Source organism: Harpia harpyja, chromosome 7 (assembly GCF_026419915.1).
Source record: "Harpia harpyja isolate bHarHar1 chromosome 7, bHarHar1 primary haplotype, whole genome shotgun sequence".
NCBI lineage: Eukaryota > Metazoa > Chordata > Aves > Accipitriformes > Accipitridae > Harpia > Harpia harpyja.
Window position 1 is genome coordinate 26,799,009 of NC_068946.1, and position 27,230 is coordinate 26,826,238.

At 43.8% G+C, this 27,230-nt stretch overlaps 1 protein-coding gene across 1 annotated transcript in view; it reads left to right on the forward strand.

Moving 5' to 3' along the window:
- Nucleotides 1-25,973, forward strand: part of CDK15 (cyclin dependent kinase 15) — a 36,744-nt gene extending 10,771 nt beyond the window's left edge. Inside the window, 5 exon segments of the mRNA XM_052793560.1 lie at nt 5,493-5,586; nt 10,456-10,519; nt 17,627-17,675; nt 20,360-20,499; nt 25,864-25,973. Of these exon segments, the coding sequence (XP_052649520.1) occupies nt 5,493-5,586; nt 10,456-10,519; nt 17,627-17,675; nt 20,360-20,499; nt 25,864-25,973 (457 nt within the window).
- The last annotated feature ends 1,257 nt before the right edge of the window (nt 25,974-27,230 follow it).

Consider the following 27,230-nt stretch of genomic DNA (forward strand, 5'->3'; position numbering starts at 1 on the left):
TGGCCTTGGTAACAAAAGGTGGCATTAAAGGGTTTCTGAATGGGTCTGGAGATAGAAAGGTGTCCGAGACTTTCATTATTTCTGTAATACTTTGTCCTTCTCAAATAACATGTCTCAGATGCACTCTGCATTTTATACAGGAGAAGGGCTGTGTTCTGTTAAAGCCTTCTTACCTTATAAGCTCTATCCCAAAATCTTAATGTGGCTGGGAATTGCAGGAAACAAGCCACATGTTAGCGGAGCTGAAGGGAGAGCGGTCTCTGAGAGCAGGCAGAAAGGAGAGGAGGAGGAGCTTCACAGGGGTCCCACTGGTCCTTCTGGGCTGGCCTGGATGTGTAGCTGGGCCCTAGGGTTCATCTGCCTTCTGGCTCACTTCTGCACCAGCCTGAGCCAGCTTCCAGCACCACAGTCCTGACTTATTCATGGACAAAATGCAGCTCATGAAGTTGCAGGAGACCACCCTTATTCTGGGCAATTTTACATCTGTAGATAGTACTGCTGCTTCACCCTTTCTCCAGACCAGGTAATTTTCTGCCTGTGCCTGTCACACCAGGATTTTTCTTAACTGCTCTGCAGAGTCAAAGGCTGGGAAAGGGAGGGAGCGCAGCAGGCTGAAGAATGTGCAAGAAGAGGGCTGGGTAAGTTTACAAACAGCAAAGTTCCAAGTCTTCTCAGGCTGTATCGACCTCCAGAGATCTGTAGTTTATCGGTGACTCTGATGGCCTAAGCCTGGAGGGCAGTTCAGGAAAACAGGAGTTTTTAGTTTGTTCATTTCCCTAGGCCTGCTGCTAATTTAATTGTTTAAAGATTTCTCCAAGGAGGAAAACCTTGCTAAATTCTAATGGGTTCCAGCTGCTAAGCCAGCCTAATAGTCCTGTTTTCTCTCCCCCTCTACCTGTCACCTCTCCCCTCCAGACAGTCTCTCAGGAATGTCTGCTGAGTTTGAAGAAGATGCCTGCCTAGCAGATTGGAGGGTTTGTATTAGGCAGATGCTGGTATAAGCCTGTTGGGTTTTTTTCCCTGAAAGTTGACCCCTGTCCAAAGCCCCAGCTACACACAGAAAGCCTGACATTTCTGCCCATGCAAAACCAACATCCCCACTACATAACTCTGCTCTAGTGTAATGAATAGCAACATAGGAGCGGTATACAAAGATCCCATCCAGCACTCTGAGCGGCTCTAACAGCACAGTACTCTCAGTCCCACTGAACTACATTCACACTATAGGCACCTTTGTTATAATGCCTCCTTATAATAACAACATTCAAAGTGTTTGCCCTAAAGAAAGATGTCATGCTGAGAGAATAGAGAGTACTTCAGTGAGCTCTATTCAGTAACTTCCTCTAACAAGAGTCATTTATTATCTTGATGTACACTGCATTTAAGTTCAATTTTTGTCTATTAGGAAATAATGTGAATTCACACAGATGTTACTTGTCTATTGGGAAGAAAGGGAAAAAAACCCTATGTCTTTCGGATGCTGCAATTTACATGAAGGCAGGTCAGAATGCCCTTGGTAATGGCATGAGACAGTGGGTGTTAAAGCCTTGGTTTAAAGAAACCAATTATAACAAAATAAAACATTATGGCAATTCATGCATAGTGTGCTTGAGCAGCAATACTGTCAGTGGGAGGCACACGGGAAGTGAATGAGGCCTTGAATAGATGAAGAAAGAGATACAGAAGGAGAGTCACTCGCTCCTGGACTAACTAGAAAAGCTGCTTTAATCTCTCTGTATCTTTTTTCTCTCTCTTTCTCCCTCACTATCTCTTTAGGACTTTAGAAGATTCAATTAAGGGATTTCAGGGAGACTAATGTTTCAGGGAGATTACACTGCATATCAGAAAGACTTTTTTTTTTTAAACCACCAAGTGCTTTATGCACGTGCCACACTAGTAGCTGCTAACATTATGAGTGCCTTAAGTCACGGCTTCTTTTCAGTTGGGCTTTCCTTGTATAATCTTCCATTAAAAAAAGAAAATTAAAAAAATTTTAAAAATCACAGGAATCTTCCTAGGTAGATTCATGTAGACTAGGAGTTCCTGTGTAGTCATTTAACTTGGACCTACCATGCCCACTACAGCCTTCTCTCCAGCCTGATTCGCATTGCCCTGCTGTGCTAAACTGGGACATACAGGCTAAGGGCTCCCCTCTACAGACCACGCTTGGTGAGGAAGAAGAAAAAGGATATATTTCTGGTTAAATATAAAATTGCAATCTCCCAATGCCAGAAAAACTGTGGAGAGGGAACTCTGGGATGCCACAGAGATATCTTAGATCTTAATCCTGATGAAATCGCCTCTCCACTGTGTGATGCAGCACTGCAGGCTGAGGGGTAAGTGCAGTGTTCAAATCTGCCCCAGGGGTTGCAGGCAGATGCAACTGTGCTGTCTGAACCAGCTCTGTTTATGCTCACTAAATATCCCTATAACCAGTTATACCTCTCCTACTACTTTAGCAGTCACTGTCTTGATTCACATGCATACCTGGCACATGCTGAAACATCATGTCTAGGCCTCTTCCCAAAAGACCCCCCGCTCTGCCCGAGCTCTTCCCAAGGCAGCTATATGGGACTGAGACCTTTTGAGAAACTTGTAGACTGGAATGGGTAAGAGGACCTCAGAAATGAGTATCAGAGAGGTAAGAAGGAAAAGGGGAAAAACAAAACAACACTAGGTCTAAATCTTTAGAAATATTTAAAAATAAATGTTTTTGAATCATCTTCAAGAACAGAAGGATCCTCATAATGCTGTCAGAGCAGTAACTGTAAATCCAGTATCTCAGAAGGAAAGTTGAGGCCTCTACTGAAAGGCCAATATGATGACTAGCACTAGTTTCTAAAGTCCTACTTTAACAGATAGACAAAAATATCTGGGAAAAGAGTAGAGTGCCCGTACATCAGTTGTTCTATCTACTTCTGGCCTTTTCTTTTAAAGAAAAGCGTATTTCATCTGGAAACAAACAGAGATAGAAATAGTCATAATTGCCATTGATGAATCAATACAGTATCAAGCAGACATTAAAGGCAGCTGGTTAGCTGAGTCTTGCTACACGAAACAAAAAGCCCTTCCTTTCCAGCAGTTATGGTTTCTCTGATAGTTTTGTCTTTATTAGACACACTGAGGTTTAAAAGCTTCCAGAGATAATGGGAATAAACCAGGAATACAGAAGAGAGCTCCACCAGAAGGCGCATTTGTAACAACCCACAAGTTGTTCCTCTCCTCAAACTGACAGCTTACCTATTAGTGAAAAGTCTGTTTCATTAGATTGGAATTTTTTAACTCTTTGCTCATGAGTAATTCTTAGCAAATGCTACCTGAATTAGGAAAAAAGATTTCTGCTGTTGCCAGTCTAATGGCCATTTCTAGCTAGGATATCAGAACCCAAACTGTGGGTGAACGACAGGATCATTTGCTCCAAAACCACATAGAGCTGATCCTCTTCTCCCTACAAATCAAGAGTGCCTAAATTGCTTTATACAGTTAAACTTGTGTAATGGAATCAGTGGATTACAGCAGCCCCTGTGGTTGCAAAATAGGGTGAGCCATCTCAGCATGTACATCAGCTGTGAAAACAGAGGGTTGGTATGACACTGGTCTCAGTAGAATCAATCTGTGGGCTCCAAAATAATATCTAGTGATGTGGTAGTGCTATGAAATACAAAAAAATCTATGTCACAAAAGCTGTGGGTTAAGTTTCATGGTGCCTGGAGCCTGTAAGAGCACATTAGACAAGCAAGGAGCTAAGCTCACAAGACCCAAGGTTAGGGTACAGGAAGCTAAGGGAAAGTACAGCAGAGATGTTTGTGAAAACAGCATTAGATATGGATCTGCAAACAGGCTTGGCATCACCTGATGCACAAGGATGACCAAAATGAATACCACAGATGAGTTGCATGTCAGGCTTTCAACTGACCACAACCAGGTGGAAAAAGCATCTACAGTATTACAAAAAAAAGGTGCAAGAGGTAACACAGCAGTACAGATGACCAGAAAAGATTACCAGTTGCTCAGCAAGTGAAAATAATACTTTCAGAGCCTGTTAGGCAAAGCTGGGTTTTCAACATTTGAGCTTAAAGGACTCAAATTTGCTATAACCAAAGAAGATTGAGACTGAAGCCTGAAAAGTTGGAATGGGGCTTAGTGAAAAGACAGGAAACCTAGAAAAAGTTTGGAGAAAAAAGATTAAAAAGTAAATGAGCAGAGTTTTACACCATACAATAAGAGATGGAAATACTTGCAAATAGCTAAGTCTACCCTGACCACAACTATCTTATCATTTTTGCCAGCAGGACTAATACACCTTAGTAAAATTAAGCATTTTTTGCAGGGTTTGGTGCTTGGTTTTTTTAAGCTGGCTCATTTGCTTTGGCACAAGTGCAGAGAAGGGGATGGCATAAAAATAAGAATACTTTAACTTGCTGTTGTCACCAAGTTCTTTATGCTATGAAATCTTGGCTTCAGTTTTCCAGTGAAGAGCTAATTGCTTCTGAGGGAAAAATCACTCTAGTGGTTAGTGACTCTGGGTTCTTTCTGCATCTAATGTATCCTTCAAGCCAATATAGTGTGTAGTAGTTCCCTGTTTATCTTTCCTGCTGTTATCACTCCAATTTTGCACCTTTTTCTCATGGAAAACAACGTAGTATTCCACAGGCTTCTGCCACAACCATCTTTTTAGATGGATTTGTAACAGGATACATTGAAAGAGACCTGAAACAAATTGTCTGGTGCTGGAAAAAAAGATGGTGCTTAGTGGGTTTCTTTTCCAAGGATATCACCTGTCTTCTCTTACTGGTGAAAGGTGGGGTTTTTTTTTAGTGGATGGTGCTGATGAGAAAAAGGAGATGGGAACAGCCTTGTGTGGAACTTTGACTGCTTTTTTAAATTTTTCTAAAATCCTGGAGGGATGTGAATGTGACGTATATCTGGTCTGGTCCCATCCTATTTGACTTGTCAGCTTTTTAATTCAAGTGTTTCAATCTGTCGGATTTGGATGAGGTTAATGATACTACATACAACTTGCAACAAGGGCCAGCTGCAAGTGCTTAGAACAGTGCTGCAAGACCAGGGATGTATAAGATGGCCCTTCCCAAAGGAAACCTTCCTGACTTCCCACAATCAGTAGGGTTTTTTATAATGCTACATCCTCCCTACCACCATACTGTAGAGTATATCAGTCTTCACTGAAGCCTGTATTTATTTACATATATACAGACACACACCCCCATCCTGCCTTGCTTCATGGACACACACACTCACTAGACAACATGAGGTGGGTATACAGTACTTACACATTAGACTGGTACTTTTCAGACTTGAGCTGCAATATATATAGGGTTTACAGGTTATATCAGAATTTCTGCATTTATAAATTGGGATTTCTAAATTTCCATTCCAACAATTATCTCTCTTCCTTTCTCCCCTACCCATCCCAACAATCATATTATATATGTCATATACGTGAATGAGTTAATACCTTGGGTTTCTTGCAGGAGTGCAGGCTGTATATTTGTTGAAATGATCCAGGGCCAGCCAATATTTGCAGGAACTTCTGGTACTCATGAACAGCTGGTGAAGATCTGGGCGGTGAGTAAAATATACCCTGAAATGGGAGAGAAAAAGAATCTGTTGCTCCAGCCCCCTACTTAATTTTGGAGTCCTGAGCATAGGTCCTGTGAATAGCAGAAATAATTTGGTTCAATCTATCTGCCACGTTCATAGCAGACTTTGTAAACCATTTTATATTTGGCAACTTTCTTACAGACACAGGAGTAAATCAAATGACTTTCCTTTGATGTTTGTCATCTCATCAAAAATTTAAAGCCAATTAAAGTGACATCAAATTGAAGAATGCATAAAAGGTGTGCAGGTACTGCAAATTCTATTCCTTCTTGTTAAATCCTTTACTTACTGTAGGATACAGCACACCATATTCTCACAAAGGAGCTCTAATACTGCTCTTAAACTACCTTGACAATGGCAAGACCCTGAGGTTTTTCACAGATCCTTCTTCATTTTAACTTGGAACATTTTGTATCATCTAGTTTATGGTGCAGCCCTAGAGACTGCTTTGGCATAATGGAAAGTGTGAAATTACTTTATAAAGGCAGCAGTGAGAGCAGACATATTCAGGAGCCTCTTAAGCCATTTTTTCTGCTGGGGAAACTGAAACACAGAGCCATGTCGTTAGTGCGGCTTGGTAGAATTGAGGCAGTTACCAGCACTAGCAGATTCTGTATGTTTGTGACTGCTCATTGCTGACCCTGTTACTGATTTGATAGGAAGGTCAACCTATAGATTCCTATTGGGTTTTGCTGTAGGTGTCTGCCCTTTCACATCTCCTCCCATGGGTTTACTCTTCTGCATAGAGTGTTTCCCAAACGTGGGTCTTCAAAGGAAAAAGTACAGCAAACTGGAATTTGGAAAGTGGTGAGAAAGGACGTTATAGCCTCAACTCTGTGTAAGTCAGACTTTTCCTTCTTAATTCCTTCATCCAGAAACACTCCTGCCTGGTAGGGTTTTCCTATCTGCTTTTAGCTAGAACGTGATAAAAAGTCAGGCAAGTGGGTCCAGTTCTTAGACTTGAGTTCAGTCCATTTAAATAAATGCTGAATTTCTCTTCCATAGAGAGTGAAAAAAAAAAAAATTATTGGGGGAAAAAAAAATCCATACTTGGCCAATTAACAGGGTTCAAAGCCAGGGCAGGGCCCAGTTTCCCAGAGTGTGAATGAAGGGTATCCTTCCACTTACGGCTCTGAAATCTCTGGATACATTTCCTGTGGTTTTGCAGTTGGAGGGTTATAGCCCTATCGTCATTTCTCTGGTATTATAACTAATACCATGATTAATAGGATTTGTGCTACAGAAGGCAAAAAACCCCTTATTTAAAAATCATGAGGAAGCTTTAAGAGCCATGAAATAATTAGTGCCTTTCACAGAAGGTTTTATGTTATTATACAGCCTGGAATGAGGCTCTGTGTTAGGCCAAGATTTCAAAGCTCCTTAGAGGCTTTCGATGCCTAACTTGAGATATTTTGCCGAGTGTGAGGTTCAGAACGGGGATTCCTACTGTTTTCTAATAATCAGTTCCTTTCATGTACTAATAATGGAGGCACCCTGCACTGGTTTAGAGACTGTCTGCATTTGTGTGCATGAGTCTCTATCACCCAGCATGCTTATCTCCACGTAGGACTGCTGGTTCAAACACCGTATAGATATATGGCTGGAAAATCCCCATTGTTTGTCCTCTTGAATCATCAGGACTGACTGTCATTTCACCAACATTTCTTCTAGAGGCAAGTGCCACCTTAAGCAGCCTCCATTCCCCATCTCTATCCCTGGCTGCTCATTCCTGCTCCTGTGTCACCTCTCACATGTGGGGCTACTTGAACTGGGGAGCCTATAACTTGGTTTTCTTCCTGAGTTACTCTAAATGAGAACAGTTTATTTACCCAGTTCATCATCTGGCTGCACAAACAGTAGCACTAATGACCAGTAGTACTCATGAAGGGATGACACAGGAGCAGAACCAAACAGGATGGGGACGAAGAGGAAGGAGGTACTTAGGCTGGCAGTGCTACTTATGGAAGTACGACCTGAGGGAATGTGAACTGCAGTGTCTCCAGTTCTCTCGTGGCATGGAGAGTAAGCAAACCTGACAAACTTAAGATCCATCATTCAAATTTCAAGAGATCGGGCACAGGTTTTGCATTCAAAAACTCCACTTTATTGATTAACATTGTGCTGAGAAGGCCTTCATGCGGGCTGGATTAGACTGCAGCATGCCACCAGCATGCTTTTGTGGCTGAGCCGAACATGTGACAAGTGCCAAATGAATGACTACAAGGCTTCTCTACATAAAACATAAAATATAACTTCCCAACAAAACTAAGCAAAATCAGCTAGGGTGATTCCTTCAGCTGGTTCATCACAGGAGAAGCAAGCAGTTAGAGGGCAGAGAGAGAGGACAATGACTTACACCAACTTAAAGTGCTTGCTGAAATACAGGCATTGTAAATATGCTTCTGGCTGAAACTATGCCTCTTCCAAAGTGGACTGAGCCGAGCTGCACCAAGACCTTTCACTACAGTAAAAGGTGCCTTCTTAGAGAAGCATGGCAGAGTAGCAAGTATAGAGAAGCTGTTTTGCTTTGTCTGATGGCATGCACCAGAGAGTTAACAGCTAGATTTAGGGTGGATACACAACAGATAAAACAACCCCCAGAGTATAATTAATTTCAATTAAATAAATATAACTCATTGTCTGATTTGGCAAGGAATCTCACTAAAGGTCCGGGGGAAAAAAGAGAAAAGAAAAAAAAAAAAAATCACCTGCCCCATTACCTTGGAAATGCAAAACTAGATCCAAATTCATGGATTGGAATAGCATCTTTTGTAAAAAAAAAAGACTCAGAAAATATAAATATAAATCCATATTCATATGGCATTCAGTGATTGGTGCTCTGAATGCTTTCACACCTCAACTCAGCAAAATTTAAGTATTTGCTGAAAACCTTATGTTGCAAAGTAGAAGCATGCACAAATAACTACTTTCTTAAATTCTTCACCAAAGAGAGGCAGAGTGCTGAGCTGACCCTGAAGAGTATGATTTTACTATGTACTGAACTTCCTCAGCTCCCTCTGATGCCTTTAGGACTGATGCCTGATGGCTCACAAGAAACCTCGAAGAATGAGGGCCCAGATGAGTGCAGGGATGGCACTTCAGAACACACACCTGGATTTTCAATACAGAACATTTTAGAGGGTTTGCTGTGGCCTCCTAAAAAACTAAGACGGTAGCAAAAGAGAGCAAATTCTGGATTCAGGTTCAGATTCCAGCTCTCTCCTTCCTTTGCACAGAGAGTTTGCTTTGGGCAGACCTGCCCTGCTTACATGATACACACACCAGTCAAGAATGCATCCTCATCCAGAGCTGTCAAATTACCCTTGGTGCAAGCCACCTTCCAACATCCTCACATGGCTGAACGCTGCAAGACACCTTCTCTTTGGAGAGCTTTCAAGCTTCCAAGACTGATTTGGGGCAGCTTCTAAGACTGATTTTACAGGTGAGCAGAGACAAGGGTCCTACCCCTTGGTCTTTGCTGTGGCAGGGTGAGCCCATAAGCAGTTTGGAAACATGGACCACAGCAAGCCACGCTAGCTTGCTTCCCCCTACAGACCACCATACTAATATGTGCCAGCTGTGAGATGCAGTCCCTGCTTGTGGCTGTCTTCTCCAGGTAGCTGTAATTGTCCTCACAGATGTTTCCCAACTCTGAGTGAGAAAAGGAATCAGCTACCAGATGCACAACAACTGCAACAATCAGGCTTTATATTTCTTCCATCTTTAATGTATTTTTTTACAGATGCCTGTTTTCTTGCAATCTTATCGCAAGTTTCTGTGAGGCCAAGTTCCCTATATCATGTATCCCAGCTTTCATTTTAAGGGAAAGGAATTGTCTATCATATGCAAATGTAACTAATATGAGACAAATCTAATGTTGGAGAAAGTGAATAAAAAACCCTGACATTTTTCATGTCAAAATTTCACCATTTTTTGAGGAAATCTGATAATTTTGGGGGTTGTCTGGATGATAAGCTTTGAATGCTTGGAGTTAGAAGTACTGATTTATAATACCATATCACATGCTCCGAGTCGTCTTAAATATGTGGCTTTATCTCTTTAGCACAACTCATCCATATCAATAGGCACAAGGCACTTTTCATGTGGTGAGTAATAATAATAACACTAAACATCTGCAACTGCAACCAGCACAGAAATCCAGATATGCTTTATCTCACATATTTCAGCAACTAAAATGAGGTTGGAGGAGGCTTTACTGCCCCACACTTTGCTCAGTGAAGACCTGCTCCTGAACTCCACAATTCACTATAAAGGCCGAAGACACCACTGAAGCCCTGGACCCTTCAGGATGAGACACTGTACTGCTTTCTACCTTCTGCCAGTATACCTGTCTGCCAGCTTTTCTTTGTCACCTCAGAATGGCAGGCGTTTCTATCACAGCTCACAGCCTGTGCTGCCACTGAGCGTATCAGCTGCTGCCAGCAAAGGTGGGCAGAATAAGTCCCCAGTGCAGCTCTGGTGCAGGAAGACACCTTCAGCGGTGAAAGGGGCTCAACAATGTGACCCCTGGGATAGCAAACACATGCAGGAGTGGCACCTGGCAGTGAAGCTGCATACGCTTTCACTGATGTTCACAGCAGCAACAACATTCAATCTCAGCAGGACCCTTTCGGCTATAAAATCAAGTGCTAAAATGTCAGTGTCCTTTATGCGCAGTGGTAGATCCAGCACGAGCCAGGGCAGTGTGAATCTGTGCTGGTTTACAGCAAAGGCCAGTCTCTCTCCATCAGGAGTGATTCCTCCAGCTCCACACCAAGGCAGAGTACTGGCAGACAGAGGTTATTGCTCTTCTCACTCTCTTCTTTTGCACAGGTATTGGGGGTCCCAACTGAGGACACCTGGCCAGGACTTTCCAAGCTCCCCAACTATAACCCAGGTAGGATTTAACTCACAAGAATGTCAACTTTTTCTCTGAGCCACTAGCCACTCAATTTTTGGGTCAGTAATTCTCATTATGAAAAATCCTGTGCTTCAGTGTCACTAAATCCCTTGAGCTACTTAATGATTGTTGTAGGACCCACAACAACACTGGGATTGGCCTAGTATACAAGCAAAGGTACACGTGTGGCAAAGTTGCCTCACTGAGTGCTGGGTATATATTAGCCTGATGGAAGATTTCATTGCTGCAAGTACTGACAATGTAAAGTCTCCACTCCTCAGTGCAAAGGACCAATGTCTCCTGATTTAGACTGGAAAAGCTGACAGGTACCTGGAGACACAGTTTATCTGAACTGTCCTTATTTTTATGGAGATTGGTTTGGGGGCCTTTAAACCTCAGTTTTAAAGGTCACTGTCCCTGATTTTGATGTGGGCAAGGTGAGAAATCTGTGTGATTTATAAAGCTGGCTTCTTTTATTTCCACATGGGCTGGTAGAGAAGTCTGTGTCCTGGACTTCAAAGGGCCAGTTGTCTCTTATTTTGATGTGGGCAGGTTGAGAAGTATGCTTTGAAAAGCTAGCTCAGTCACTCTCCCTCTCCCTCCCTCTCTCCCCCTTTCTCTCTCTTTTTGTTTAATGTTTTCTCTTGGGAAAATATATTCAAGTGTCAGTGAGGGGGAAATGATGAGCACCGATTCTCAGCCTCTCAGCAGGATCATTCTGTAAGAGAAATATAAAAGTGAAATATTAAAAACCCTAGAATGTGAAATCCACCCATCTACAATCTAGCCATTCTTTCTCACTTGTACCCTAAGAGAGTGGTGGTGGGAGCCTGTCTATCTGGAAGGGGGAAAAAAGAGCAGGGGGGAGAGGAGGAGGGAGAAGACGTGCTTTAAGCAAGAGGTTTACAGGTTTAGTAGAGCATAGTAACATCTTTTCAAAGAAGTGGGTGTTGCTCTGTGACCCAGTCCAAGATGCCCCTCTTTTGATTCTGGTGCATGAACACTAAACAGCCCCCATTTTCACATGGTAGCCGCAATTGGCTGAACAATAACCTGGTCTCACAGTCGAAAGGACTGGAATCTTTCACACAATTAGCTGAGACACATTAATCAAACCAGCGTGAAATGGGAATGTGTCGCTGTCCACAGCAAGTTTAATTTGGATAGGGAGCAAGCACAGAGCAGACAGCTGGAGGAAGCACTTTCTTCTCTAAGTTGTTGAAGGCTTGGCTGGATAGTCTACAAGTTGGGAAGGGTAGTCTGGGAGGAAAGAAATGCCCATGTGTGGGACAAACTGATCACAAAGAATTTTTTTATGCCAGTCATCTGCTCATACAAGGCCGAAAACTCTCAGCGATGATGATTAGGTGTCCTGATGCAATATAGAGGGACAATCTAAAAGTGCAAGCATTAAGGCTACGCTAGCAAAGAAGCTAGTACAGACAACAGAGAAAGTGTGAGTGCCCAGAACTGCCCTGAGCGGTGCTTCCACTTAGTTCTATTTTGTCTGAGCAACAGTGCTGTCCTCTCTGCTGCTGTGGGGGATGCCAGTGGCAGGGCTGGGAGGGAGAGGACAGGCACCTAGGCAGCATGGAAAGTAAAGACAAGTCTAGTCATCATAAGCTATTTTCAAGTCTGAGTTGCTTTCAGGCTTGATAGAAAGTTTCCCTAATGGACTCCAGTGGGGCAGAATTGACCTGTGCTGTGCTGTGATCCTATGATGCTGGTGCCTTTTGTGGCTGGAGCAGACAGAAATACAGGAGTTAGAGGACACCTTCCTGTGGGAACCCCCCACCATGCTAGCAAGCACATGGGAGAGGGGTGCTAAGCCAGTGTTTGGGGCAATAGCTGTGCCAGCTGGAGAGGCAGCATCCCTTTTCCTCTCCTCAGAGCCTTCTTTAGGGGTTCCGAGCTGCTCCAGCCACGTACTGGAACCAAGCTCTTGGCTCACACCTGGATTATACAAACCAGTCTGGATAGAAGAAGGTTAGTCATATAAGGTTGGACTATTTGCCCTAGTCATGAACTAGATCAAGTCAGTTTTTTGATGGGGCTGCTGGTAAAAAGGCAAATTAGTCTCTTTGTTTAAAGCTGTTTGCCATTCACATGCTCCTGTGCACTTCCCCTCTCTTCCCTGAAGCACAAGTGCTGTTTCCCCCCCAGGACACACTCAGCCCAAGTGGAAGCTGTGGAGTCTGCCTGAGAAAACCTTCTCTCTTGAGGTTATTTCCAGTCCAGTTGTGTGAATCTGAATGCCTGGGATGGTTCAGATAAGCAAACAAACTTCGGAGCGCTTCCCCAAATCTGATGGCTTGAATGCTTTTAGCTAGTCCTATTGATGTTTGCAGTGAGCACAGGCAGCAAACAAACAAACAGGTTCCTGCCCGAGGCAAGGAACTAACACGGGCAAAACAAAGCACTGAGGTGTGATCCTATTCTCATTGAAGTGGATGGCAAAACTCCCACTGGATTCAGCAGTGTAGGCTCAGCCCCAGAATGAGGTTGTTACTGGGAGGGTTCCTGGGCCAGGTGGGTTAGTAGGAATCTTTGAAATGAAAGCTGGAAATCTTTAGATGTTTTCCTATCCCTACTGTGGGCTTGAGCACATCCTGCTGCAGTGTCTGAAGAGGAGATACAGCATGGGCTGTGGGGTCTGTGAGCCAGGCACACGCAGGGCAGCTGAAGCAAGAGCAGCTCCCCTTCCCCATCTATGGGCAACTGGCAAGGGATGAAATGTGCAAAGGAGTATTTGACCACCCTACGCCCCTGTGCCTTCTTGCACAAAGAAGTTCAGAAATAGGCCTCATGCCCATCGCCTACAGTTTGTCAAAATCTCAACCTGTGCCTGACCCGAGGTGAACAGGTAGGGTGGGTGAGCAACTCTTCCGTGGCCAGCCCTGCAGCTCGTGATCTCGCCCCCTCTCTGCAGGAGGGACACTTGGGGTAGGGAATTACATGCAGCCGTGGGGCCTGAAAGCACGGTTTTAGCCCAGCCCTGGCTTGAGAACCAGTTCCTGCAGAACATGAAGGGTTGGGAGAGCTCCTGCCCCACGTTTCAGCACACTCGCTGGCCCTCTCCCTGGCTCCCCAGGCTTAGGAGCCCTGCCCATAGCGACAAGGCTTTGCCCTGTGTTTGTTCATTTGTTCTGTTCCCCTCATTTTGCTTCCCCTGAAAGAGGCAGTTGTAGCTCTGTTAACACTATTTTTGAAAGCTCTCACGCTGTGTGAGCTCAAATCCTTGCATTAATCTACTGCTGTGTTCATTTCACTGCGCTGAAAAGCAGGGAGTTTAAATCCCCTCTAAACACCATTGGTGACACCAGAAGGCCAGTGTTTTGATCCAGCCCCATTAATGGTTACAAGTTTGAATCTAGACAGCAGGGGTCAAGGGCAGGAAAGGATTAGGAATCACAGCCCATGACATTAAGCTAGTGCTTTTGCCAAACTGGGAATACTGGAGCGCCCAATGTACCAAGTTGGTTTTTGTTTCCCTTTTCTGACATTTGGATTCCAAAGAGTGGGGAACAGTGCTTATTTGTTTATAACATGATGAACTCGCTATGAGCGAGCTTTACTCCTTGCTTTATCACACAGGCTGACTAATGAAGTTTCCTATGCCAGCTAGCATCATCTCACTTAGCAGACACGGGTTTTACACTGGCTTTTTCAGATGCAGCAATGACTTTTAAATTAAGCCTAGCTTTTCACCTATCTGCAGGCTTTGCTACGCTGAATGAGATTTAGAAGCTTTCCAGAATCAACTTCTGCTCCCGAGTACGGATTTTTATTATCTGTTGCGTTTCCAAAATGTCACCAGCAGATGGAGGCAACAAGCAGCAGGCTCTGACACGCAAACTTCAAGTGACATTTTGGAGAATGCAGATGAAGTCTGCACTCCGAGTGCGCTCTTTTTTTCCGCTTTTTTTTATCTCACTTTTTATGCTGATGCTTCATTTAACAAATCGGATGGTTGGAAACTGAATTCTAAAACGATGACATTTTTATTGTCATAATAAACTGCATGTGGCTTTGATCCCAAAGGGAAGAGCAGCACTGTAACTAATGCGCAATATATGCTGGTCAGGCTGTAGGGAAACTTCCTATCTGTCAGGCACTGGGCACAGACTGCAGTTTCCAGCCTGCCACAGACAGAGCTCTGATTCTGTCCTGCAGCCACAGAGATTTCACTAATGAGAGAAATTTTCTCTGTGAGCCTGCAACCCCAGCGCATTCATCCACCAGCACTTGGCATCCTCTTTCTCTCTCTTCATCAATTAGGAAAGTTTAACTTTTGTCCTCTGGCTTGCTTGCCTCATTATCAGTTCATTAGCCACTTCCACCTGGGTTTTCATTTTCAGGAAGGTATTTCCTCATTAGCACACGCTGACTTGCATTCGGATAGAAAATAACAAACCCAAGTGCTACCTTTCAGATGTACTCGTATTGTTAGAAAAGCCAATCAGCCCTACACAATCCCATCATTTAATGTCTATATCATCATTGTAAAACAATTAAATCAGTAGTTCATCCACTTTTTGGAGTGATATCCAAATATTCTTTATCTCTTACCTTTAAGGAGTAGGTGTTTACATTGTTTTACAATTTTAGATCGGTCTTAATCTTACAGTAGGGAAAATATTTACTGCTCTGTTCTTACCCTGCTTAACACAATGGGGCCTCAGCATTCTCTAAGGGTTTGTCTATATGGGGTCAGTCAGGAGATTAATCTGAACTGATTTAAAGTGGATTAGTTAACTGCATTAAATCCTTGAGCAGAGACACACTGTTTTCTTACCCATATCTTCCATTTATAATCAAAGCTCTGTATACTCAAAGTGGCAAGTTTGGCAGTCCTCACCCAAGCAGAATTCTCCACTGAGAGATGTGTTTGGACGGGGACAGCAGTAGTTGGCTCCCTGCCTCTTACAATACCCCTTGTAGATAATTATTAATCTCCATGTTATATAAATGATGAATTTCAGTCAAGAGGCTTACTCGAGACAGCGAAGACTATAATTCAGGTATTCCTCCCAGTTCCCAGTAAGCAAGCTGCTATTTCTGTCTGTAATGTAAAGAAAATCCTATTTCCACTTTGGAATGTTAATCCTGAAAATGCACTCCACAAAAACAAAGTGACATTTCACTTAGATATCTCTGAAAGATTTTGCCCTGCTGTTATCAAATGAACATGCATTTTTTAACTTTTATGTTAAACTCATTAAAGAATATTAAGGTTAAAAGATTTCAGCAGAGTTAAAGTACAATATTTAAGTAAACCTGACATTTTTATTAAATATTAAAGGAACTTTATATATTGTCGTGGAATGTTTCCATCTCACAAATGAAAATTTTCTGGCAGAAAGTTACAACATCTGAAAGTTTTTGGCCAGCTCTGTGAAGAGGTAAAAATTTCTACCTCATACGAAAAAATCTTATGCCTTTCCAAACCATTTTAAAAATTGTTTTTCTTATATTCTGCCTGGAAACTTTACATCTCTACTCAGTATGGACAATTTATTTCTACACTTTTATTACAGTCAAGGGGGCAAAATGAAGGAAAGAGGATCCAGAGAAAATGTTATTAGTGATTCAAGAGGAACGTTCTGCCAGAGTTAATCTCAGTGACTGATTTGGGAAGGGGCTATTCAAGATACTAATATATAACTTCTATATATGGGTGATAATTCCAGTGCTCTGGGACCTAAACAGCCATTAATTGCATTCCAGGTTATATTGCCATTTACTGCTTTATCAATTACCTTAGTATTTGGGTGTAGGAGAACACTTCGATTGTGAACTGTTACTTACCCTTTGATAGACAGGTTTAACAACCTGCTTGCCTGGCTTAATGGTAAAAGATTGCTGCTGGAAAGGTTAAGTGCTGACAGTTCAGTCATTTTCACTTTTTCAAATTGTTGGTGCATCAAGTCAGATACTGAGTGACCAAGCCCCTAGGCCTGGCACTCTGGAAATGGCCATGCAGGTGAAGGGAGAGGGGACTCCTGCTTTGCCCACAGCTGGCAGCTTCTGTCCCTGACTGATGTGGCTGGTGCTTCTGGGCAGGAAGGGAGGGCAGATGGTCTCAGATGGTGCAGGATAAGCCCCAGCCAAGCTCCGAGTCTACTGGCAACAGACCAATGGCGTTTGCTTCCTGGTAGTCTCGCTGCTGTGGGGAATGCTTGTCCAGGCTGGGCTGGAAGAGGGGTCTACACCACCCTTCCTGCTCTCCTTTCCATGGCTAGAGCACCATTCATCTCTGCTGTCAGAAACGGTGCTCAGGAAAATGTAGCTGGGTAGAAACTACAGCCTTTCTGATGCAAGAAAATGTCTCTGTTGATCAGCACTAAGAGGAAATCTTCCAGGCTTAAGCCATTCATTCATATCTAAGCCTGAGAAAATTCATGCTTTGTAAGAAAACATTTGAGGAATGTATTCCTCCACATTTTCCATGATGTTTAGAAATGTGTCCTTGAAAAATGGCAACAACACAGCCTTCCCAAAACCGCAAACTCTGCAAAGTTCCAGTCTGGTAGAGATGTTTGAATCAGTAAGTACAAAGCCTGCATGAAAATGGTTAACTTGATAAACAACGAACTTAGTGAGGGATTGACAGCAAGAGCAGCGGGCAAGAAGAGAGTAGGACCCAAGTGTCTTTGCTCTGTCCCCAGTCTTTCTGCCAGATCCATGCAGAAAACCCCATGTGCCCACAGGGCAATACATGAAGCTCAGCAGCCCCTTCTTAAGCCAAGACAATTGCTGGGGATTCAGGCCTGCAAACCTCTTTCTGCTTCCTTCATGTGAAGGCTTTAGGGACTGATACTGCTTTTATTGAAGTCAAAGCCAAGATTCGCACTGTAACAGAAGGAGGGCCAAGGCCTATATTCACAGATGTATGAAAGGAAAGGGTTACAGAACTGGAACAGCCTTATTAACATCAATGCTGGTACTCAAGTCCTATAGGAATAATGTATATTTATAAACACTAAGACGACAGATTCTATAGGGCCCTTTGAAATTCTGAGCACACTTTTTTTTTAAGGGCTCAAAGAATGGTTTTTGGCTTGATTTTCATTTAATCCTGTGATTACATATTACACTTTCTAGAACTGGTTGCTTCCAGGAGACCTCAGAGACTCCGAGTCATCTGTGACAGGTAAGCTACCTATAATGGCAATGTCAAAATCGCCTCTGGGTTTATTTGTTTCTTTATGTAATCATTTAATTTGAAATGAGCTCTTTTGGCAAGCTCAGGAAGAACAGGGTAGCTCTGTAGTAACAAGCAGATCTAATGTCAGTTAAGTAACCGCTTTCGAGAGATTGCAGTAGAGGTAGGCATATAGTGGGTTTATTATTCTCAGAGGAGTAGTGATTATTCTCAGATAAGCAGTGATTCAATGACACTATAAGCAGCTTTTTGTGGGGCACAGTTCGATTCATAATGTCGTACTTTCCCAGGCCCTCTTGCCCAGACTGAAGACAGACTTTACGCTGTCCCAATTTTCATTTCTGGAAACAGACTGTAGGAATGTTGCTCACAGTGGTAAAGAAGATGTGCTAGGAGAGTGTTTTCATGAGACAATGAAATAATCTTGTGATTAGTTAGGAGGGGAAAAATCGCATTCTTCAGTGGCCAAAAGCTATGAGACTAGGGCCATGGTTACACACCTTGGCTTGACCAGGCACAACACCACCACCACCACTGCACAATCTTGGTGTGTAACCATGGCCCTAGTCTCATAGCTTTTGGCCACTGAAGAATGTGATTTTTTAAGCACATATATGTACACACACACACACATATACATAAGGTAAATATGTATCAGTGGAAGAAATTTAAAATCAGGCAAAGTGCCCTAACCTAGCTCAGAGAGTCATTAAAATCGAATCCACCCCCCAGTACTGATTTTGAGGCACACAACAGGCTTTATAGATATGTAGGAAAAGACTAGATAGGATTTGTCCTCATGATTGTGTTCATGCACAGGTCAAGAATCAAATATTCTTTGAGGACGTAAGCACATTTTTCATCGCTGCTGTTTATTACCTGCTCAGCTCATTGCTTGGGATCCAGTGGTGCTTGGAGGGAATTGTGCTGCCCTTCAGAGCTGGGTTTCCCAGACACTGTTCTGAATGGCTGAACATGCTGAAGTTTTCAGCAAAGCACAGGTTGCTGAAGTGCCAGCCATTGTCACGCACATCTTCAGAAACACAAAGCTCAGTACGTCCGATGCCCTGATAATGCAGGTCCTGGAATAGAACAAATCCTCTCTCAGCCTGAACATAGAAATAACTATATTCCTTGCAACTCTGCTGTATTGCACTTCTGCTTTTTGGCCATAATCCCTTGACAGGCCCCATTACAGCCCCATACCGACGGGCTGGCCCAGCACCTCTGTGGTAGAACTCTGGGCTGCATGTGAGCCAGCTCCAACTCTGCGTTACACAGTCCTTATGCCGGTATGGCCGAATGGCTGCCTTGGCATGCTTGGGTCTTGAAAAGGAAAGAACTGCTTCATACAGACCGCTCAGCCATGACTCTCCATGGCCAATTAAGAAATCAAAGGGGAGCTCTGTGCAGAGCTTGGCCACCACCAGGAAGCCTGAGACATGGTGGGAAGCACTGAACCATGTTGTTGCCCAGTGTGGGAGCCTGCAGCAGCAGCGGGCAAGGGGGCAGAGGGTCTCCAGTAAGACCCTGCCATGGCAGGGGCAGCCTGTGGTGCAGCTCTAGCAAGCAGCCTCAGGCTGGATGCTTTGGTTCCCTGTCCCGTCCCTGCTCCCCAAGGCAGCAGGGGCTCAAACCGTTTTGCTGGAGGTGAGAATTCAGCAGTTACCTACCACAGTGAGGCCAGATACCTTTTACAAATCTGTTTCTCAGGATATCTGCCTCTCTCTCTCTGTGTTTTCTCCTTTCTTTTTTTTACATCTTATCTCCTCAAAACAAAACCGTCAGCATGTCAAATGTCCTGTGTAGAGAGGTGGGGTGCAGGGGCAGAGGGATCCCGGTGCCTGATGTCACTTGGAGGGGACGCACAGGCGGGGGCTGAGGGAGGAAGCACAACAGGCCATGCTCCGATGGGCCTCCTGATGCTGAAACATGATCAGAACAAACAAACAAAGTAAAAGCTGTAAAACTAAATGACTATATTTGTTTCTTTGTTGGTTTGTTTTCTCTCTTCCACTTCCTTGTCCCCAGCTGTGTGCTCCTCTAGAAAGCAGCCACTTGGCATTGGTATTTGCCGGGCATGGAGCATGTGTGTATTACATCTATTTTAAGCACTTCACCTGAGAAACAGATTCATCTCTGTGAATCCCCAACACATTTTACAATCAGCTGCACTACAGGTACTAGGGTGGGAAAAGGGGAAATGGTATTTTCTTTAGTTTTTTAGTTTTGACCTCTGATCTGCTCAGTGGGCCAGTCAGGTTATTTTGTGCACTTGCATTGTCACTGTAAACTGGTAACACCAACCTCTGATATTCAGTTATGACATGTAAACCTCAACCTCAGTTATGACATGTAAAATATAGTCTCCCCAGCAGCATTTTCCCTTTTACTTACAACCTTCTTTTTACAAAATAACAATTTCTTTTCAAAATTCCTCTGAAAACATGAGTTTGAGCTGAAATCCTGGATGCATATTCTCCAACATAATCAAACTCACATGGAAAAGCAAATGTCCTGGAAAGCTATATAGCTGGGGTGGGTTTATCCAGCTCCCCTGTGTCCCTCCACTATCTCTGCCTCAAGCTCTGAGAAGGGCTGGGTCAAGTTCTGGTTCCAGCTTTCTTGCTTGTGTTCATCTCCTATGCTATTTTTTTCTCCTGTTTTCCTAGGCTGAGCAGGGTGCCAGCAGCAGAGGATTTGGCCTCCAGGATGCTTACAGCCTTCCCTCGAGGCCGGATCTCTGCGCAAGATGCGCTTCTTCATGACTTCTTCAGCCTTCTGCCTCCTCAGCTCTACCAGGTTCCTACTGGTAAGTTAACTCTCGATTTCATCTCACCGAGAAAAAGCTATTTCACATGCTATTTATTATGAGTTTATTCTGTACTTTGAAAGTCTCTGCCATTCACTGGCATGTCTTTCTCTCTTCTGCCTGCCCTCCCTCCCCACTCCCGTATGCTGCAAAGTTTACATCCCATTGCAAATTTGACAGCCTGTTTTTCTGTTTTCTTCCACTTGATCACAGTGCTAATACTAGAAAGGGACCTGGATGGGCTGCCGCCATGGTACATTTACAAAGTGGAGGTGTATATGCTTTGACAGGTCGTTTCTCCCCCATTCTGTAACCCCAGGGGCCCGGAGCTTTCCCTCGGGCTGGCTCACACTGTGTATTCAGCGTAACTCACATGCTGGTCCCTCCTGATGTCCTGAATTCCCAGCTGCTCAGCATGGTGTGCTAGCTCCAATTCCCTTGGACTGCTCCTCCTGCTCCCTTTTGATGTTCAGAGACAACAGCTGTTCCTCATACCCTGTTGCACCAGTTCTCCCTCAATTTTACCTGCTTTATTTTCTTCTTCCCTTGCCCCCTTCTCTTAAGCACACAGCTGCATACTCACAGATCTGCCTCTCCTGCCCTGAGCTGAGAATAGATACAGGGTCTCTCAAGCTACAGGTTCTGTTCCTCACTAGGAAAAGCTCCCAACTATCAGGCAACGGGCCAGAGAGCCCTCGCATTCCCGCTTGCTTCCTGGGCACCCGCTACACTAGTTAATTTGGTGGGTTTATTTAAGATAGGGGCAATTAAGAAGAAGCTTTCTTGGACTGTGTTGTCAAGGTATTTGAAAACCTAATTTCTGGCTCCTGTGACACATCCCAAGCGAAGGAGCGGCCAGCTAGCGTCTCTCCCAAACCGCTGCCCTTCAGAAGGTGCTGTGTGTGTATGTGCATGAGTGAGAGACATCTGCATTCCTTTTCTGTTCACCCAGCCACAGAGCACAAATCTACTTTGACATTTTTAGAAAAATGAAAAGATGGAATCTCGCAGGAGCCTGCCTGTGCCGGGGGGGGAGGAGGGGAGCACGCACAGCAGGAGGGAAGTTGACTTTTCTTTATACATATAGGGTTTTTTCCATGCAGAGTTTAAATTATGCCTGATAAAAGGAGTTTCGTGGATGTTTCAGTTCTTTCAAACCCTCCTGGCTTCCTCCCAATTAAATGAGGTTTGTCAAAGCCACAGGGCTCTGCTGCTGCCGGAGAGGCGGACAAGCACTTCCCGCAGTGACATCTCCAATCCCCAAGGGAGAAGATGAAAGTGTCAGTGCCGAGAGAGAGAGAGAGAGAGAGAGAGAGAGAGAGAGAGTGTGGAAAAAAACAGGTACAGAGACAGACAGTGTGAGAGAAAGGGAGAGAGTGAGGAGAAATAGAAGGAATGAGAAAACAGATTGGCATAATGTGTCAATCTCTCTGACATGCTGCCAGAGAGGGGATAGATTAATTTCACCTGGGTTTATGCACCATCCCATATTTATTATCCCCCATATTACGGCGAGAAGTACCTTGTGGACAGGAAACTGCCTGGCGTTATCATAGCAACCAATGTGTTGGGAACAGAATCAAAGTGCACAGGGCTGAAACAAGTACAGTATGATCATGCAAGACCATATTAATGAGTGACTCATTAAGCCTGTAAAAATTAGGCAATTCTGAATAATTCCCCATGTAGCCATCCCTATTGCCATAACTGTGTAAGACATTTGTTCTCTTGTGTCATTTTGGCATCACGCTATTTTGGAATTTAACTGTATCATTTTAAAATTCTCATTGCTATGATAACACAGTGCAGATTTTAAATATATTCTGTTCCCACTTTGTTCTGGAGGATGCTGGCTATTAGTCCCTATCCTCTGAAGGAGAAAGTTAAAGCAGAAGGGCAAAGAATGAGCTGGAGATAAAAGGTGAAAGGAGGAGGGGGTTGATCCCAAGGTGTGTGAGAGAGTAAGAGGGAAACAACATTTGAAAAAATAAAAGGTTCCCATAAGAAATTATTTTGTTTTTATGAAATAATTGTATCCATTACTGTCCTTTTTATAAGTTGCTATGACAAGCTGGAAGCTAGAGGATTTTTTCAAAGGTCAATTCCTGGGAAAAAATAATTGGAGAAATCAGTGTTTCAAAGATAAGTACCCCTCCAAATGGCGTGTTTCTGATTACTGAGGGGAATGCTAATGGCTGGAGGCTGGCTGCTGACCCTGGGAAAGGGGACAGGGAGCATGGGGCTCTTTGCTTCCTGGTGGTCAGCTCCTGCAGAGGGGAACAGGTTGCTGTTGCTTATGCTCATCTGGATGCAAAGTGCTAGAAAAAAAGAGTAGCTCACGCTGTAAGAGACGAAGAGTCCCCTGAGTGGGGCTGGTCCACAGATGGGCCAGCTCTCCTACAGCTGCTTGCTCCTGTGCCTCTAGTGCTAGAAGGGGCTGCTAAGGCCCAGGTTCAAATCCCACTCATCGTCTTGGTGGCCTTAATTCTACACATGCCACCAGCACCTCTGGATATAGCAAAAGAGGAGAGGAGCAGGGGATTCTCCAGCTTCCTTCCACTGTGGCTAGTAGCCTAAGGGGTGGCAGTGATGACCTTTCATAAAACTGGAGCATTTGCTGTCCTTTTTCTGGCCTAAGCCAATCCTGAGACAATTATCTTTGTGCAGTGCAGCCCTGCACTGCAGCAGCTCTGATAAAACTTCAGTCTAACCCTTTGCCACCTGCTAAAGCAGAATGTTTTCTGTCCAATTAATCACTCCTGGAAGAAAGATGAGATCCTTGAATCAAGAAAGCATGAGCTGTGCTCTCAACTCAGTGTCAGTCCTGAAGTGCAGAGGGCCTTCTGAGAAGGTATCTCACTCTGCTGTCAGACAGGTCAGACACAGTAACAATTGCAGCTTATTATTCTTAGTTATAGATTTGGCTTATTTTCCCTGTTTTGCCCTTGAATGCTTTCGAGCAGACTCGCAAGCAGGGATGGTGAGCAGTGTGATTTGGGGTTAGCACCAGTGTGCTCCCAAGAAAACACACTGCAAGAAGAGCTCTGGCCAAACAACCCAGGCACATGGGCCAGGGAGGCCTGAGCTGGCTCCTCAGATCCTATCCCCACAGGACCAGTGTCCAGGCTCAGTATACACCTTTCTCACAGTTCAGGAGACATTCAACCCTGGGCATACCATCAGCATAGGAGTTAGTCCTTAAGTCCAATTTGTGCTCCATGAGGAGGATTGCGTGTTGCGTGGATGTGATCCTGGCTTTGACTAGGAGGGACTTGCTCCTTTTAGATAGGGTTGGTCTCTGATTGTTACCTCCCCCCAGCAATTCAAAACCACTGTGCCAGGTGGTGATGACACTGTGCTGTTTCTCCAAAAACAGCCTGCTATTCAGCTTTTCAGAGACAAGGAGGAGGAGGGAGGCTTGATGTTGACAGAGCACTGTCATTTTAATGCCGGTTGCATCTAAATTAATGCAAAGCAAGCATAGGCAATGAGGAGGTTAAGGCTGCAAGCCATTGCCTACCAAAAATCCCATTACTATTGGGATTAGCCAGCGCCGGTAGATATTATCACAGGGCACTTAGAAAGAAGAGCTGGCTTTCATGGACATCTTGTTTGGATTGGCTGGTTTCCCTAGGTTCTCCTACATAGCTAAAAAGTTTATATAGTCACATTTTTTTACCTCTGTGCTTTGCCACCTCTGTACACAGCAAATGGATATCCTTCACTGCAAATCAGATACAGCCACCTAGAAAGTGTATATACACTTAATGTGTATACACTATAATGTGTCTTAATAAGGGAATAAACCAAAGTTGGTGTTGAGCAGCGAATCAGCTGTCATTCCTGAACCAGAAGCAGTCTTTTCTGTAAGGTGATAAAGCAAACCTTCACTTAACTCAGGAAAAATACCCCTCACTTCACCTGGCCTGATCTCCACAGTGGTAGAAGGTCTGCTTGCGTAAATACTGACAGGACACTGAGGTTTTGTATTCTGTCATTAAGCCACCACCCTAGGAAAGAGCCATTGCAACATCACAGCAGATGTGTGCCAAGGGCACAGGCCTCTGGAGATGTTGCCCTGCTTAAGCTCTTCCCCAGGCGCTGGCCTGGAGCAGACATCGTGCTGGCAGGTGCTGGGCCCTGATAGGAGCACAGGGCGAAGGGGAAGATGGGAAAAGAAGGAAAGTTTTCTTTGCTCACTCCCCAGCTCATGCTCTTGCAAAAGCACAACTGGCGCAAAGTTTGGCCCGCATGACTTGTGGAAACAAAGTCCTACAGACATGGATCAAATGCTCTGACTCTCATTGATCTCAGGCCAGAGAATCTCTATAAAGGTCTTATTGTTTGGGGAGATGAACTGCTTTTGGGGGGGAGTGCTGTTAATACCCTTCATGGAGGCAGACACTATTGCATCAGAGGTTAGCAGATTTTTTTCTGTATTTTGTCTAATTGCAAGTTATATGTGAGGTTTCTTTCCATTTTCCCTTTAACACTCTTAAATGCAAACCTGAGAAGATTTATTTGTCTTGTTTGCTGTGAAAGACATCTGGACCGGAACTCCCATGTAGTCATTTTGCATGCTCAGGTGCACTTCTGCCTTCACCCAGTTATCAGCAGAAAAGAGCAAATGGGGATGTAGTGATCAGATTTCTAAGGCACAAAAGTTAAAGCTAAGTTTGAGATTGTGACAGCAAGCAACCATGAGCCTAGGAACTCAATTAGCCTGAAAGACAACTATCTCATTATCTTTTCTAAAATGATATAAATACATAAGAATATAAAAATTTAAAATAAACTCTCTCTCTATTGACTGTCTAGATGACTGAATTTCACTGCTCAATTTCTTTAAACACCCACTTTAGTATTTATTTATTCTAAGTGTGAAGCAGCTACGATAATTAGACTGTCAGATTTGGTAAGTTAATGAGGAGTCACTGGAGTGGAAGGTTTTGCATTTGTGAGATTGCTGAAGGAGAGAAGCCCTGTGCCTTCGCTCTATCTCTTTTTTCTTTTTCTTTTTTTCCCCCTCTGCTGGGTGGGAAGGAGAGAGCTTGGCAGCATGGAGATCCATTTGAATCCTTTTGATTAGCAGGTTGCATTCCTACCACTGTTCTACCAAATAGTATTTTCCTGGTTGCTCCAAGAAAAAGAAAAAGAAAAGAAACCGTAGATGAGATTTCTAGAGAATTGTGCCTAGATTAAAGAAATAATTTTCAAAAAAAATCAGAAGGAATGGAGGTGTGAGAAATAGCATCCTGAATTAATTTATATTGTGGCTAATGTCACGGGAGAGCATTAGGAAAATAGCACAATGAAGGAAAAGGACTGTTTTGCAGCTTTCTGTTTAACCTGATTTTTCCACAGGACAATCAGTGCTCACAGTTCCAGGAGTGAGACTGCAACCTGAAATCTGTGACCTGTTTGCTTCTTACCGAAAAGGCCATCTCTCAGGAGGTTCAAGCAAGTTTTGGTAGAAAGCAGGGATGATATTGACTAATTCTTGGGTAAGCACATAGTTGCCACTGTCAAAGCTGCTGCCATCATGCTTAGCACATGAATTGCTTTGTGTACTGAAGGTGGGAAAACAGAACTGATACCCAGGCTGGATGACCACATCCCAGGCTGAGGACAAGGTGGGAAATCTCACATTTAGAGAGAAGAGATCAGCAAGCCAATGGCTCCTGACGCACAATGCTCAGTGGTATCATGGGACGTTTGGGTTTGTTTTGTCATATTCCCAAGTCTCAGACCAGTGCCCTTTCCTCTGATGCCGCCCCAGTCAAAATATTGCTTAATTTCCCTGTTGCTTAAACTGACCAAATTGCTTTGTTCGCCTTTGTCCCTGTCTATTGAGTTCACATTTTATAGCTTACTTGTTTGGATTTCACATGCAATGGAACCTGAGCAGAGCTAGGCAAAATCTCCTTAGCTCATAACATCCTTGGTTTTAATTAATCACTGTTTTAATATGACACACCTCAAAATGATGCTTCAGCATCAATGTTTTTAATCTGCTTTTTGTTACAGAAGACCAAAAGATCACTTAAAATCACTGTTATTGAAAGAAATTACGAGAAAATACCCTTTTATTATATCCTGTCTCTTTGTTTACTTTGTGCATTTGTTAACAGCATGTGTCCAGTCAGTGTCACTGGCTGGGTCTGTGCTTACAGGGCAGACCTGGAAACTGACCTTGAGGCCAAATTAGTTTGACTGTCTTATTTTCTTCCAAGCTAAAAGGCAATATAGCTGTGATTAGCAGGGCAAACCTCAGCTACCCATCTGTGCTTTCAAATGCATGTAGATGGCATGTACCTGCTATAGGATCAGGTCCCAGCACTCAGTGCCTGGTCTCGCAGCCTCTCTCTACCCCATCTGCCCTCATCATGTAGACAACAGCAGGCAGACAGGACAGCCTTGAGTCCTTTCGAGAAGGACCTGACACTGCCAGCCCTGTGACCGGATTGGGTTTTGGAGGCAGCCTGAATACATTCCCTGCTCACCTGCTCAGCTAAGTGCAGACGGGGCGGCTGTTCCCTCTCTGTGATCAGAGAGGAACTAATCCTGCCAAAAAAGCTGGTTGTCAGTTCCACTAAGGCTTCAGGGACAACTCACTTGAGGAGGGCACTCATGCTTCAGTGTTCAATGAACTTGGATCTGGCCAGTTTTAACTCATTTTGAGAGTATTTCACAAATACATAATTTAAAATAGTGAAACCATTAAAATAGTA